Genomic DNA, 13,036 nt, shown 5'->3' with positions numbered 1-13,036 from the left:
GCTGGGCGGGCGGGGCTGGGACCTACCAGCAGCAGGCAGGTGCGCTGGAGGGGCGGGCCGGGACCTACCAGCAGCAGGCAGGTGTGTTGAGGGGGCGGGGCTGGGACCTACCAGCAGCAGGCACGGCGTGATGAACACCCAGCAGGCCTTGAAGTAGAGCACCATCTTGCTGCACCACGGCGGGCAGCGGCAGATCATGTCGATGATGTCCTGGCAGAACTGGTTCACTCCTGCGACAGGGCCGGATGGACGTCTGGCTGGGCCTTGGCCACCCGAGCCCCACCCGGGGGAGCCCCTCCGCTCAGCCTGATGGACGGCCCCCGCACCCCGGCAAGCTCCCCAGCCATGCAGGGATGGGGCTGGGGGTGGTCAGATGATACCCCCGGGGGAGCTCCCGGCCACGCAGGGACAGGGCTGGGGGCGGTTGGACGACACCCCCGGGGTTGCTCCCGGTCATGCAGGGATGGGGCTGGGGGCGGTCGGACAATACCCCGGGGGAGCTCCCGGTCATGCAGGGACAGGGCTGGGGGCGGTTGGACGACACCCCCGGGGTTGCTCCCGGTCACGCAGGGACGGGGCTGGGGGCGGTCGGACAATACCCCGGGGGAGCTCCCGGTCAGACAGGGACAGGGCTGGGGGCGGTCGGACGATACCCCGGGGGAGCTCCCGGTCACGCAGGGACGGGGCTGGGGGCGGTCGGACGATACCCCGGGGGAGCTTCCGGTCACGCAGGGACGGGGCTGGGGGCGGTCGGACGATACCCCAGGGCAGCTCCCGGCCACGCAGAAGTAGCTGCATTTCAGTGGTGGGGAGGGCTGGGCCGTGCCGGCAGACTCACCGTAGAAGAAGGCGATGCCGACGCACATGAAGAGGGCGATGATGATGAGGCCGAAGCTGGTGCTGTAGGCGTCGATGAGGGTGAACCAGTAAATGCCGCCCTGCAAGGGACAGTGCAATGGGCACATCACCCCCAGCTGGGCACAGGGGAGAGGGGAGCACATGGCCCCTTCCCAGCCCCCCATGGGCCCAGCCGGCTCCGGCTGTGTCTGGTGGGGCAGGTGAGTCGCCCCAAGAGCTGGCTCCCGAGGGGGCAGGGCCCTGCAGGCGCCGGGCTCCGCGGAGGGGCTGGCGCTCCCCTACCTCGGTGATGAGCAGCAGGCCCAGCAGGTAGAAGGCAAAGCACAGCGCCCCCAGGAAGAGGGTTTTCCGCCTCCAGTCGCGCAGGGCTGGGAACTCGTCCAGCACGGCCGTGGTGATACCCTCCATGTTCCCGAACTGGGGGGAGACGCCATTAGAGCAGCTCAGCCACCCGCCCGGGGGTCGCTGCTGGTCTCGGGGTGCGTCCCCCGTGAGGCGGGAGTGTCTCTGCGCCCCGGGAGGCAAGGGGGCACCCCACACATCCTGTGGGGCTGATGGCACCACAAACCAGCCCCGCCACCCCCACAAGGAGCACCCTGTACCTCTGCCCTACTCCCACTCCACCCCTGCCTGGAGCTCCCACCCCCTGCCCCTCTCCGAAGGGCATGACCCCCAGTCCAGGGGCTGGGCACTGACCCAGCCCTGCAAGCCCAGCTCTGCAGCGAGCGCCCCGGCCCAGCAGGACCTGCTGACGCCGGGGGAATGGTGGAAGCTGCTGCCAGGCGTCCAAGAGGTGGAGGGAGCCGAGGGGCGGCCACAGAGGCTTCTCTGCAGCACTGGGGCAGCGCGGCCCTGGGCCGGGGCTTGGAGGGCGATGCCGTGCGTGGTGTGGAAGCCGCGGGAGAGGACAGGAAGGGAGGGATGGGTGAGCGAGGGCCTGCCGGGCTGGTACCCACCAGAGTGTCCACACCCAGCGTGAACAGCATCAGGAAGAACAGGACGGACCAGAAGGCAGAGCCAGGCAGCAACGCAAGAGCTTCTGGGTAGGCCACAAAGGCCAGCCCGGGCCCTGGGGCGGAGGAGAAAGGGAGGACACCCAGTAAGAGCAGCACCAGCCCGGTGGGAGGGACCAGGAGTGGGGGCTGGGCCTGGTCCGTGGAGGGCTGGCTGGGCTGCAGGGGCTTGGCCGCTCCACAGGGCCCTGCTCCACGGCCCCGCTTCTCCCAACCCTCAAAGGGCAAGTTTTATACCGGCTGCCCAAGGCTCCGCTCCTGAACCGGGGCCAGGTGCCGACACGGGGCAGCCAGACCCTTCCGGCAGCTCCCGCCCGAGCCCAGCTGGACTGATCTGGAGAGGGGTTTGCAGCCAGAGCCCCACCCCCCCCCAGGCGGGCTTGGGTGTGGGCCAGGCCGGGCCGGATGGGGGCAGGTGCTTGGGGAGCGCAGCCCACCCGCTCACACCCCTACCTGAGTCGGCCACCTCCCCCACCGGCACGCTCTTCCTCCAGGCCATGTGGCCCAGCACAGAGAAGATGGCGAAGCCAGCGAAGAAGCTGGTGCAGCAGTTTCCGATGGCGATGACCAGGGTGTCCCTGCGGGAGCAGAGCAGCAGAGGGAGGGGACTGGATGAGGAGCTGGCTGGAGCCCGGGCTGCCCCAGGGCTGGGGTCTCTGGGGCTGAGCCCATCACGCCCTGGCGAGGAGGCGTTCCCACCAGCAAGCTGCTCCGCAGGCCGGGAGAGCCTTGTCCACTGGTGGGGGCGGGCGGGAGGGCAAGCGGCCAAGGAGCTGCGACTCTGACTCCCCCCGCCCCAAAGGGAGGAGCTGGCAGGGCTCTGGGGCTCCCTGGCAGGACCTGGCACTCAGGCACAGGTGCCAGGTTCTACCTCTGGGAGGGGACCAGCCCCCGGCTCCCTGCCCGGCACAACGCCGCTGAGGGCCGCCCGCTCACCTGATCACGTTGTTGTCAAACTTGTTGTAGGAGGCCATGGAGAGCAGCCCCCCGAAGCCGATGCCCAGCGAGTAGAAGATCTGCGAGGCCGCGTCATTCCACACCTGGCAGAGGGAAGCTGGGAGTGGGAGCCACCCCCAGGCACAGGGCAGGCTGCCAAGCCCCCTGGCACAGCGCCCCACAGACAGCGAGGGCCTAGCCTGGACCCAGCCACCAGCCAGGACCCCCTGCATACGCCTCGTGGCTCTGTACCCGCCACAGGCAGCCGGCCGGGGATGGCCCAGCTGCAGCCACAGACAGCCACACCACAGGGGCCATGGCGATCAGTGCCGCAGGGGGAAGGTACCTGAGCGCTCTGCAGCCGGCTCCAGTCGGAGGAGAGGTAGAAGCGCACCCCATCGATGGAGCCCTCCAGGGTGGCACCGCGGACGATCAGCACCAAGATGACCAGGTATGGAAACGTCGCTGTGAAATACACCACCTGCACGGCCACAGCTCGGACTGCTCACACGCCCGGCACGGCCACACTGCCGGCTGCTCACACGCCCCAGCCCGGCACGGCCGCACCGCCGGCTGCTCACACGCCCCAGCCCGGCACGGCCGCACCGCCGGCTGCTCACACACCCCCCAGCCCGGCACGGCCGCACCGCCGGCTGCTCACACACCCCCCAGCCCGGCACGGCCGCACGACCGGCTGCTCACACCCCCCCGCCCGGCACGGCCGCACCGCCGGCTGCTCACACCCCCCCCAGCCCAGCACGGCCGCACCGCCGGCTGCTCACACGCCCCAGCCCGGCACGGCCGCACCGCCGGCTGCTCACACGCCCCAGCCCGGCACGGCCGCACGACCGGCTGCTCACACGCCCCAGCCCGGCACAGCCGCACCGCCAGCTGCTCACACCCCCCCCCAACTGCCAGGCCACACCGCTGCCTGCTTACACAACTAGCTCTCCCCTGCATGGCCACGGCATCGGCTGCTCACACACCCTACCTCCCAGCCAGCTTGTACCCCAAGCAGGTGGTTGGTGCAGCCTGTGGTCAGCCCGCCAGGTGCCGGGATGGGCTAGGAGCACCACGCACAGAGCACCGTGCAGGTTCTGTGGGCGCGCTCTGAGCCCGGCCATGGCCACAGTACATGCGACTGACTCCCCCACGCCCTGGGCTGGTCTGTGTGCTGTGGGGCAGGGCCCTACTTGCTGGTTAGTCCTTGTTCGGCATCCTGGGGCCTCTTCCTTGGTTGGGGGGCAGGGGGGAGACACACGTTGCCTGTAGCCTTAGTGAGCTGTTTCGCTCCCCAGTAGAGGTGTAGCCCCCAAAGGTTTCCAACAGTGCTGGGGAGCTCCCCCCGCCCCAGCCCTCCCTGGTGCCGGCCTCACAGAGCAAACCTCCTGGCGGGGAAGAGACCCCCGGCCACGTCGAACAGCGACAGGGTGAGACCGGCAGCCCCCGTTTCAGCCACGCAGCCCCAGCCTCCCTCTAGCCTTCCCACAGCAGATCAGCCTCCTGCCCCAGCTGACGCCCAGGAGGCTCACAGGTCAGGAAGCAGTCGGGAGCCTACCGGGGACGCACGAGAGACAGCCCCAGCTGAATACCGATTGGACCGCCAAAGGCTGCGCCATCTAACGGTCACACCAGTGACCCAGCTGTGGGTGGCCCCCGACGCCTCACCCCCCGCCTCGGTTTCCCCATGTAAAAGGGGGACCAGACCCCATACGTGGGGAGCAGGGGCTGCACAGCCATTGGTGTTGGTAGGATGTGTCCGTGGACGAAGCTTTGGGGGTGCATTCCCCTCTCTGCAGGCCAGAGACAGGGAGGAAAGACCCCGGCCTGGCAGCGTGGAGCACTCCCCCCATTTCAGCTGCGGGGTGGCTGGCGAGCTCAGCGGGTTCCCGAGGCCCATGGGAACGCACTCTGACAGCCCCAGCAGTGAGCCCTCCCTCCGCTCACCTTGCCCGAGCTGCGGATGCCCTTCAGCATGCACAGGAAGATGACGATCCAGGCGACCAATAAACAGATTGCGAGCGGCCACCTCACCGGGCCTGGGTCGTGGAGGCCAGAGCTGCGGGTCACCCCCAGCACCTGCTGGCTGTGCAGCAGAGCACCAGGTTAGAGATGCCCGGAGCCAGGTGGCAGGAAGAGAGGACGCCACCACCCTGCTCAGGACGGGGAAGGAGGGGGCCATGGAAGTGGGTGTTCAGTCCTGCCTCTGTACCCACTACTGGGGGTGTGTCCTCTGAACTCCGCCCCCCCTTACAAATCTCCCCTGGCTAGTGCCAGGACAGGGCTGTTCTCTCCTGCACGGTGCCCCCTGCAGCAGTGAGTTCCACAGCTCCACATGGGACTCCCCAGCTGCATCTGTGAGCCCCGGATGCTTCCCACTGACTGCAGCGCCCCCTGGTGCCGAGAGTGAAGCTGGCGGAGGCAGGCCGCGAGCGAGCGGGGGTGCGAGAGGCTGCCGAGCGACGTGGTTCAGGCTCCCGCAGGAGCACACAGGCTCGGCGGGGGGCACTCCAGGCAGGGTGGGAAGCGCGGCACTGTGGGAAAGGCAACGAGTCGGTCTCCAGCACCATGGTGCAGCCACTCACTTCCAGAAGGCCTCGCTGGCGCTGAAGCGACTGGCGTTACCCGAGGCGTTCTGCAAGAGATGGAGCAGGCAGTCACCAGCTCTGCCGACAACGCCGGCTGCCCCCGGGCGCTGCTTCTCTGCGCCCCATGCCCGGTTCCTTGTCCCGCAGCGGAGAGGCAGGCTACCCCCAGAGCAGGCTGCTCCCCACAGCCCTGGCCACGGGTCCCCACGAGGGCGGAGTCGGAGCCCTGCTCAGTGCCGGTCCAACACCTGCTGGAGCCGCTCCCTGGGCACTGGTTCACCCCAGAGGCTGCTAAAGGAGAAGCAGTGGCCTCTGCATAGCACAGCCTGCTTCTCCCCACCCCCTGCCCCGGGGCTGAGAGAGTGCTGGGTGTGGGGGGGGCCCACCAGGCCGGAGACCCCTGCTGGGCAGGCCAGTCGGTAGCTCCAGCTCTTTTGCAACCAGCAAGGCGGGTGCAAGGAACACAGGGCGGGAGGTTTGCGGCAGGACGCTGCTCAGACACTCACTGGGGGGTCACTGTCAATTCCCCTGGAGGTCAACAGAATTGCTGGGCCCCTGGGCAAGGTGGGGCCACACTCCCAGAAGGGGCGGGGCTGCAGGAGGGAGGGGCAGGCTTGGGGTGCCATGCCCCCTGCCCCCAGCCAGCCCTTAGCACCTCTCAGACCTCTGGCAGCGATTTAAAGGGCTCTGGGCTCCGCCGTGGGCCTGGGGCAGTGCTGGGCCTGACTTCCCCAAACAGCAATTGGCCCCAAAGGGGACAGCAGCATCCTTGCTGGACAGCCCCGCCGCTGCAGCAGCCCAACCCCAGAGCTGGTCACCGCCCCTCCAGAACCCTGGCTGGCCCGTCCCAGCAGCGACAGGCGCTGCGGGGGGTTGTACCCAGCCCGCCCTGCAGGGGCAAGCAGACTGACCTGGCAGAGGGGGGCATTCTGTGGGGCATCGCAGGACCAGGGCAGGGGGCTCTGGAAGGACATGCCCAGGTAGTAGAAAGTCCAGGCGATGATGACATTGTAGTAGAGCGACACCAGCGAGGAGACGAGCAGCATGCCCACGCCGATCCCTGCAGGGAGACAGGCGCGTGGGCCAGGGGAGAGCCCCAGCGCACGGCACACTGGCCTGGTCCCTCCCACCCTGCGGGAATCGGCAGGGATCAAACCTGGGTCTTTGGCGCTCCAGACCGCACGTCTGCCACCTCTGGCGGTATGGTGCTCAGCGCCCCGGGGCCCCAGGCACTGAGCAGAGCCCCCGCGCTCGGTGCTGCACACACACCAGAGTGAATGGGTGCTGCTCCCAGGCACTCGCACTCCCAGCCTGAGACACTAGGGGGAAGCAGCCGGACGAGGGGCGTGCGCCGAGCCAAGGGGCCACACGGCCGATCTGCACCGATGACCAGAAGGCGTGTGCGCTGGTGGGGAGCAGGCTCTGGGCCCGGGGCTCCTGAGGCAGCCTTCCCACAGCCTGTCCCTCTCCCGTCAGACGGCTCAGCCGACCAGCCCACGTCCCTCTTCCTTCTCTGCCCCATCCAAATCCCTCTCCAGGCCGGCTCCCTGCACTCAGACACAGCAGTGGGCTCAGTGCTCTGCGACTAGGGCAGCCCAGCAGCCTCCTCTGCCTGCCCCGCTCAGGCTGACAGCCTGCATTGTCTCTGACGTAGCCCCAGGGCTCCTCCCAGGCCGGCCAGGTGTGGGGGGGCTGTCAGGCTGACCCCCAGGAGGGGGAGCAGAGAGGGGCAGGCAGACGCACGCTGCTGAGCTCACAGCCCTTCCCTCCCTACCCACCTGCCCCCACTGGTCTGAGACCGGCGCAAGGAGCTGCTGCTTGGGCTTGGGCGCCCAGGGGGTTTTCTGGTGCCTGGGGAGAGGCAGAGCGAAGCCTGGAGGCACCCTCCTGTCATGGCCCCTGCCCCCAGGTGGGTTGTGTGGGCTGTGGGGAGGGGAAGGGCCGGGGAGAGCTGAGCGCACTCGCTCTGTTGGGAGCCAGCGCTGGAGCCTGGAGCACGTCTCATTAGAGCAGGAAGGATGCACACGGCGAGACGCCGGGAGATCTGGGCTCTGCGCCCAGCCTGGCCGGAGCTCTGAAATGCTCCCGGGACGGGGGAGGCGGGAAAGGGTCTGTGGTACAGCCGGGGGCGCTGTGGGGAGAGGAGGGGAGGCATTTCCTGGCCGGCACTCGAGGCACTGCGGAGACAGCAGGGGGCTGTGCCAAGGGGTGGGGCAGAGCCCCGCCAGGCCAGCAAGGGGTGGACAGGCCTCAGGAACCGGACAGGTGGAGGAGCAGGCGCCAGAGGAGGGGGCTCATGTTCTCAGCATGAGGCAAGGAAGGGGCCCTTGGCTGCTGAGGTGTGCGGGCACCGGGGAGGGAGACGTTGTGCCGCAGCCGGCTCTCACTGTGCCCAACACGCGTGGGAAGGGGACGCAGGGCCAGGCTGGGCTGAAGTGGGGGGTGAGGGTTTTATCCCCCGGCTGGGTTGCATGTTTCCTGCCGTCCTGCCGTAACACCAGGTGGGTGCCTCAGTTTCCCCAGGCACAGCAGCAGTGCACAGTGGTGAGGGGAGTTTCCATGGGACGACGTCTCACTCTTAGGCAATGGCCTTCCCTGGCAGTTGTAACCTAGGCAACCAGGTGATGCTTTTCTTCCTAGGGAGCAGGACACAGGCGGGAGGAGGGGCCTGGCTGGCGTGAACTGGAACTGGGCTGTTGAGCGCGGCTGGTCTGGCTGGCGAGGGAGGGAGGAGGACCAGGGCCTGGCTCAGGGGCCTCTCTGGGCCCCTCTGCCCAAGGTGGATTGTACTGACGGCTTCTGGTTTCTGCGCTGACAAGTCTGTTCTATGCTGTGTCCCTGTTGCCTCGTAACCTCCTGTTCTCCTGCCGAATGAGCCACGTCTGCCTGGGGCTGGGGGTCAGGGCCTGGGGACCCTGCACGCCGTGCCAGGCACAGACTCACCTTTCAGCAGGGGGCAGCACTTCCAGACGGTGATGGGGCCCGCAGCGCCATACTGGCCGAGGCTGAGCTCCAGCAGGAAGAGGGGCAGGCCGGTGAACAGCAGCATGATGAAGTACGGGATCAGGAACGCCCCTGGGGAAGAGCCAACCGCCTGGTTAGCGAGAGCCTGGCGCGGAACGAGGAAGGGCTCAGCTGCTGAGCCAGACCCGCAGGACCAGCACATGCCCGAGAGCTGCACGGCGATGCCCAGACAGCAGCCTGGGGGCTGAGCTCGCGAGCTCCTCTCTCGGGGGTGTGCAAAGAGAAGAGGCAGAGCAGAGACCTGGCTGCGTGGGGACTCGCAGCTGGTGGGAGCTGCCGGGCAGCCTGGGGCTGGGCCTCCGGCGCAGAGGGGGCATGTCAGCCCAGCTGCTGGTGACCTCAGGACAGGGTGCGCTTCTGCTTCCCCCTTCATGCCAAAGGTGCTGGGGAATCACGTACCCGGCTTGAGATACCGAGCGGCAGAGCAGGCTCTGACCCCACTGAACTCCAGCCCTGCCCTGCTGCTGCCAGCAGAGCCACCCAGCGCCGACAGCCAAGAAAGGATCCTGCTGGGGGAGAACTGGCAGCCTGACGGCACCAGACCCACCCGCCAGCAGCTCTGCTTACGACCCAGCTCCCAAAACCAGAGAGGTCACATCTCACCACCTGACCCGCTCGCACTGCCGCATGGGCTGCTGCTGCCTGCTGGGGCGGTGGCGCACTTTGCCGACGGGTGAAGGGAAGCACGGAGTCGGGCAGAGACGGCTGCAGCAGCCAGCGTCAGACGTGGGATTAGAACACAAGGTCTCTCTACTCCCGGCCCTGCTGCTCTGGTGATGTGGTGCAGAGAGAGAGAGTGTGTGTGTGTGTATGTGTTTTTCCCCTGGTTAGGCTGCATTTGTGTTCCTGATGCCCTGTACTAATACCAGGTGTGTGCCTCAGTTTCCCTAGGCACAGCATCAGCGCATAGTGCTGAGGGGGTCTCAGTGTGTTGACTTTTCACACCCAGACAATGGAAGTTCCTGACCTCTGACACTGGGTGACACCTTCTCCCCGCCACCCCCGGGGAAACAGGACACAGGTGGGAGGAGGGGCCTGGCTGGTTTGAACTGGAACTAGGCTGTTGAGCAGGGCTGGGCTGGCTGGAGAGGGAGGGAGGAGGACCAGGGCCGGGCTCAGGGACCCCCTCTGGGCCCCTCTCCCCAAGGTGGATTGTACTGAGGGCTTCTGGTTCCTGTGCTGACAAGTCTGTTCTACGCTGTGTCCCTGTCGCCCAACAACCTTCTGTTCTCCTGCTGAGTGAGAGTCATGTCTGCCTGCGGATGGGGGTAGGGCCTGGGGACCCCCTACGCCGTGAAAACTGACCGATGCAGGGATGAGCACCCCCTGCACGAGGCACAGGTGCTGCTCCAGGCTCACGTGGTGGTTGGCTCTTGTGCACAGGGACCAGCTGCAGCCAATCAATGACACAGCCACAGGCGGAGCCTGGCCTTGCACGAACACGCACCCAGGGCCAAAATGCTGTTCTCCATGGAAAAGCAGAGACGTTCTCCCAAAACCGGGTCCTTTGCACTGATCACCTCACCCAGGCGAGGGCCATCCACCTTGCCAGCTCTGGAACCGCCAGGCCTTTCACTGCCATGGAGCGCTCTCCACAGAGGAAGGAAACTTTCGGCCGGGAGAGGCGGAGGAGACCTGCTTCCTACTTCCAGCAAACACTCACACTGAGCATTTTCCGGCGTAACCGCGAAACGTCTGCAGGGCACGGTGCTTTCAGGGCGATCCCCAACTGAGCAGCAACCCTCGAAATCTGGCACCTTCCACGCAGCTCCCTCTCTGGGCCTGTCTGCAGCCACGAAGCCACCCAGCAAGCAGCAGCCAGGCACTCTCGGACACGGGAGAGCAGGCAGGACTCAGCTATGTCTTAGCAAGAGACTATTACCAGCCGTAGGAGGCTGGCAAAAACCACAGCGCACGGGGTGTTTTTAGAAGCCCTGGAAACCAGACATCCTTCTGCCTCGCAAAATCAATTGTCTCTGGAACCAAAAGAGCGGACACACCTCTAGGCTGCTGCTGAGCTTCCATTAAAGCCTATCCTTGCACTACAAGCAGCAGCTAAACCACTCCTGGGCTCTAGGAAACAGAAACCACACCAGAGATGTCCCCAGAAGACCCAGCTCTTCACAAGAGCTAACCAATGTTCCTACCAGTGGCGCCATTAATTCAGACGTTGGACAGAGAGAACTATTGCTACACATACAGGTCTGACATACTCCACGCAGGAGAAGGCAGCAGCTCCCATGAACACTCGCGAGTTCTCCTGTGCGTGTCCACTCGATTCCCACCTTCAATTGGCCACTCCAACCAGCTGCATGGACGGCAATGCCATCCCATCACGTCTATTACAGGTTGAACCTCTCTAGTCTGGCGCTCACTGGTCTGGCAACATCTGTAGTCTGGCATGATTTTAGTTAGCCGGACAACCACTTATCATAGAATCATAGAATCCCAGGGCTGGAAGGGACCTCACAGGCCATCTAGCCCAAAGCAAAATCAATCCCAACTAAGTCATCCCAGCCAGGACCTTGTCAAGCCGGGACTTAAAAACCTCTAGGGATGGAGAATCCACCACCTCTCTAGGCAACACATTCCAGTGCTTCACCACCCTCCTGGGGAAGTGGTTTTTCCTAACATCCAACCTACACCTCTGCCCCTGTAACTTCCACCCATTGCTCCTTGTTCTGCCATCATGGGTGTGGCAACGTCTCCAGGGTCCCATAAAGTTTGTTTCCAGACACCAGCCCTGGCTCTCCATGTTCTGGGCTGTTACTTAGCTGTAATTGACCCCTACACGTTTTCTAAGAGCGCAAGTCTAAGTCTTCGTAATGCTAAGATCCAGTAACGCTAAACAGATCCAGCCACTCACGATTTCCTAAAACGCCAGCCGAGCTCCCAGCTCAGTACAGACTGCCAACGCAGAGAGCTCGTTTGCTGGGCCAGCGTCAGTACGGCTGCAGCAAACTCCTCCTTTCCTGGGAGAGGCTAAGTGACAGGCTGCAGAGAGATCTTGTGGCGAACACACACCTGTCAGCGGGGCAGGTTGAAATGCGGATGCACAGCGCTGGCTGGCGAGGCCTGGGGGTGTTGCCACGCAGACGGACGTGGCACGGCGTGACAGAGGGAGTCGCCAGAGAACGCGGCTCTCAGGACAGCATTAGCAGTAAGGATGCTGCCATGCTTCTGGCCTGCACAGCAGGGAATAAAGCCAGTGTCGTCCACAAGAAGCAATTCACCTTGCCTGCGGCCGGAGGGCTGGGAGCCGGGAGCCTCTCTGCTAACTCCCTTTCCTCGCTCTCGTGCGTTGCTCTCTCTGCGCCTCCTCTGCTCATGCTGGCGTGGAGATCTCCTGGCTTCTGTTGCTCACCCCACATCTCCTCTGGCTTCCCGTCCCCTGCTCCACCCCCTTCAGCTTCTACCCCATCACCCCTCCCCATGCGGGTCCCCAGCCCCACCCGCCAACCCCGGGTGATTTACAATGGCCGGCAGCCCCCACAGTCTGCCCACTGATTGCTCACGCTGATGTTTGCACATGTGGCCCGGCAGCCCCAGGGGACTGGCTGTGCACCACGGCAGGGTCCTGGGAGCAGTGCACGGACGTCCCCCAGTTTGCTGGGACGTCCATGCTGCTGCTGGCGGTGGCAGCCCCCAGGGCATTTTGAGTCAGCTGGGGGCAGCAAGGGACGTGGAAACCCCTGCCCCTTGGGAGCTGCTGCCAGACAGGGTAACCCAGGTTAATGTGGCAGCCATTCTCCCGCACAGCCCTTTCCTCCCCCAAATCCCGCACTTCCATCCAGCCCCGAACTCCCTCCCAAAGTCTGCGCCCCTCACCCCCTGCACCCAAACACCCGCCAGAGCCTGCACCCCTCACCCCCCTGCACCCAAACACCCGCCAGAGCCTGCACCCCTCACCCCCTGCACCCAAACACCCGCCAGAGCCTGCACCCCTCACCCCCCTGCACCCAAACACCCGCCAGAGCCTGCGCCCCTCGCCCCCCTGCACCCAAACTCTCACCAGAGCCTGCATCCCTCACCCCCCTGCACCCAAACACCCACCAGAGCCTGCACCCCTCACCCCGGGCACCCAAACACCCACCAGAGCCTGCATCCCTCACCCCCCTGCACCCAAACACTCACCAGAGCCTGCATCCCTCACCCCCCTGCACCCAAACACCCACCAGAGCCTGCGCCCCTCACCCCCTGCACCCAAACACCCGCCAGAGCCTGCACCCCTCACCCCCCTGCACCCAAACACCCGCCAGAGCCTGCGCCCCTCACCACCTGCACCCAAACACTCACCAGAGCCTGCGCCCCTCACCCCCCTGCACCCAAACTCTCACCAGAGCCTGCATCCCTCACCCCCCTGCACCCAAACACCCACCAGAGCCTGAACCCCTTACCCCCCTGCACCCAAACACCCACCAGAGCCTGTGCCCCTCACCCCGGGCACCCAAACACCCGCCAGAGCCTGCACCCCTTACCCCCCTGCACCCAAACACCCACCAGAGCCTGTGCCCCTCACCCCCCTGCACCCAAACACTCATCAGAGCCTGCACCCCTCACCCCCTGTACCCAAACACCCGCCAGAGCCTGCGCCCCTCACCCCCTGCACCCAAACAC

The 13,036-nt window shown here is 65.7% G+C and overlaps 1 protein-coding gene across 3 annotated transcripts in view; it reads right to left on the bottom strand.

The window, feature by feature from the left end:
• LOC142003487 (sodium-dependent proline transporter-like) overlaps nt 1–13,036 on the bottom strand; it is a 55,709-nt gene that overhangs the window by 2,875 nt on the left and 39,798 nt on the right. For all 3 annotated transcript variants that reach the window (XM_074980461.1, XM_074980467.1, XM_074980477.1), the window contains 11 exons: nt 8,339–8,470; nt 6,307–6,455; nt 5,393–5,442; nt 4,755–4,893; nt 3,154–3,288; nt 2,808–2,911; nt 2,325–2,449; nt 1,815–1,927; nt 1,141–1,275; nt 839–938; nt 112–230 (listed from right to left, as the gene is read on the bottom strand). In XM_074980461.1, the coding sequence (XP_074836562.1) occupies nt 112–230; nt 839–938; nt 1,141–1,275; nt 1,815–1,927; nt 2,325–2,449; nt 2,808–2,911; nt 3,154–3,288; nt 4,755–4,893; nt 5,393–5,442; nt 6,307–6,455; nt 8,339–8,470 (1,301 nt within the window). The remainder of the gene's footprint in view (nt 1–111; nt 231–838; nt 939–1,140; nt 1,276–1,814; nt 1,928–2,324; nt 2,450–2,807; nt 2,912–3,153; nt 3,289–4,754; nt 4,894–5,392; nt 5,443–6,306; nt 6,456–8,338; nt 8,471–13,036) is intronic.

The sequence above is a fragment of the Carettochelys insculpta genome, chromosome 1 (assembly GCF_033958435.1).
Source record: "Carettochelys insculpta isolate YL-2023 chromosome 1, ASM3395843v1, whole genome shotgun sequence".
NCBI classification, from domain to species: domain Eukaryota; kingdom Metazoa; phylum Chordata; order Testudines; family Carettochelyidae; genus Carettochelys; species Carettochelys insculpta.
Note: the sequence above shows the minus strand (reverse complement) of the source record. Positions and strands in the feature narration are given on the sequence as shown.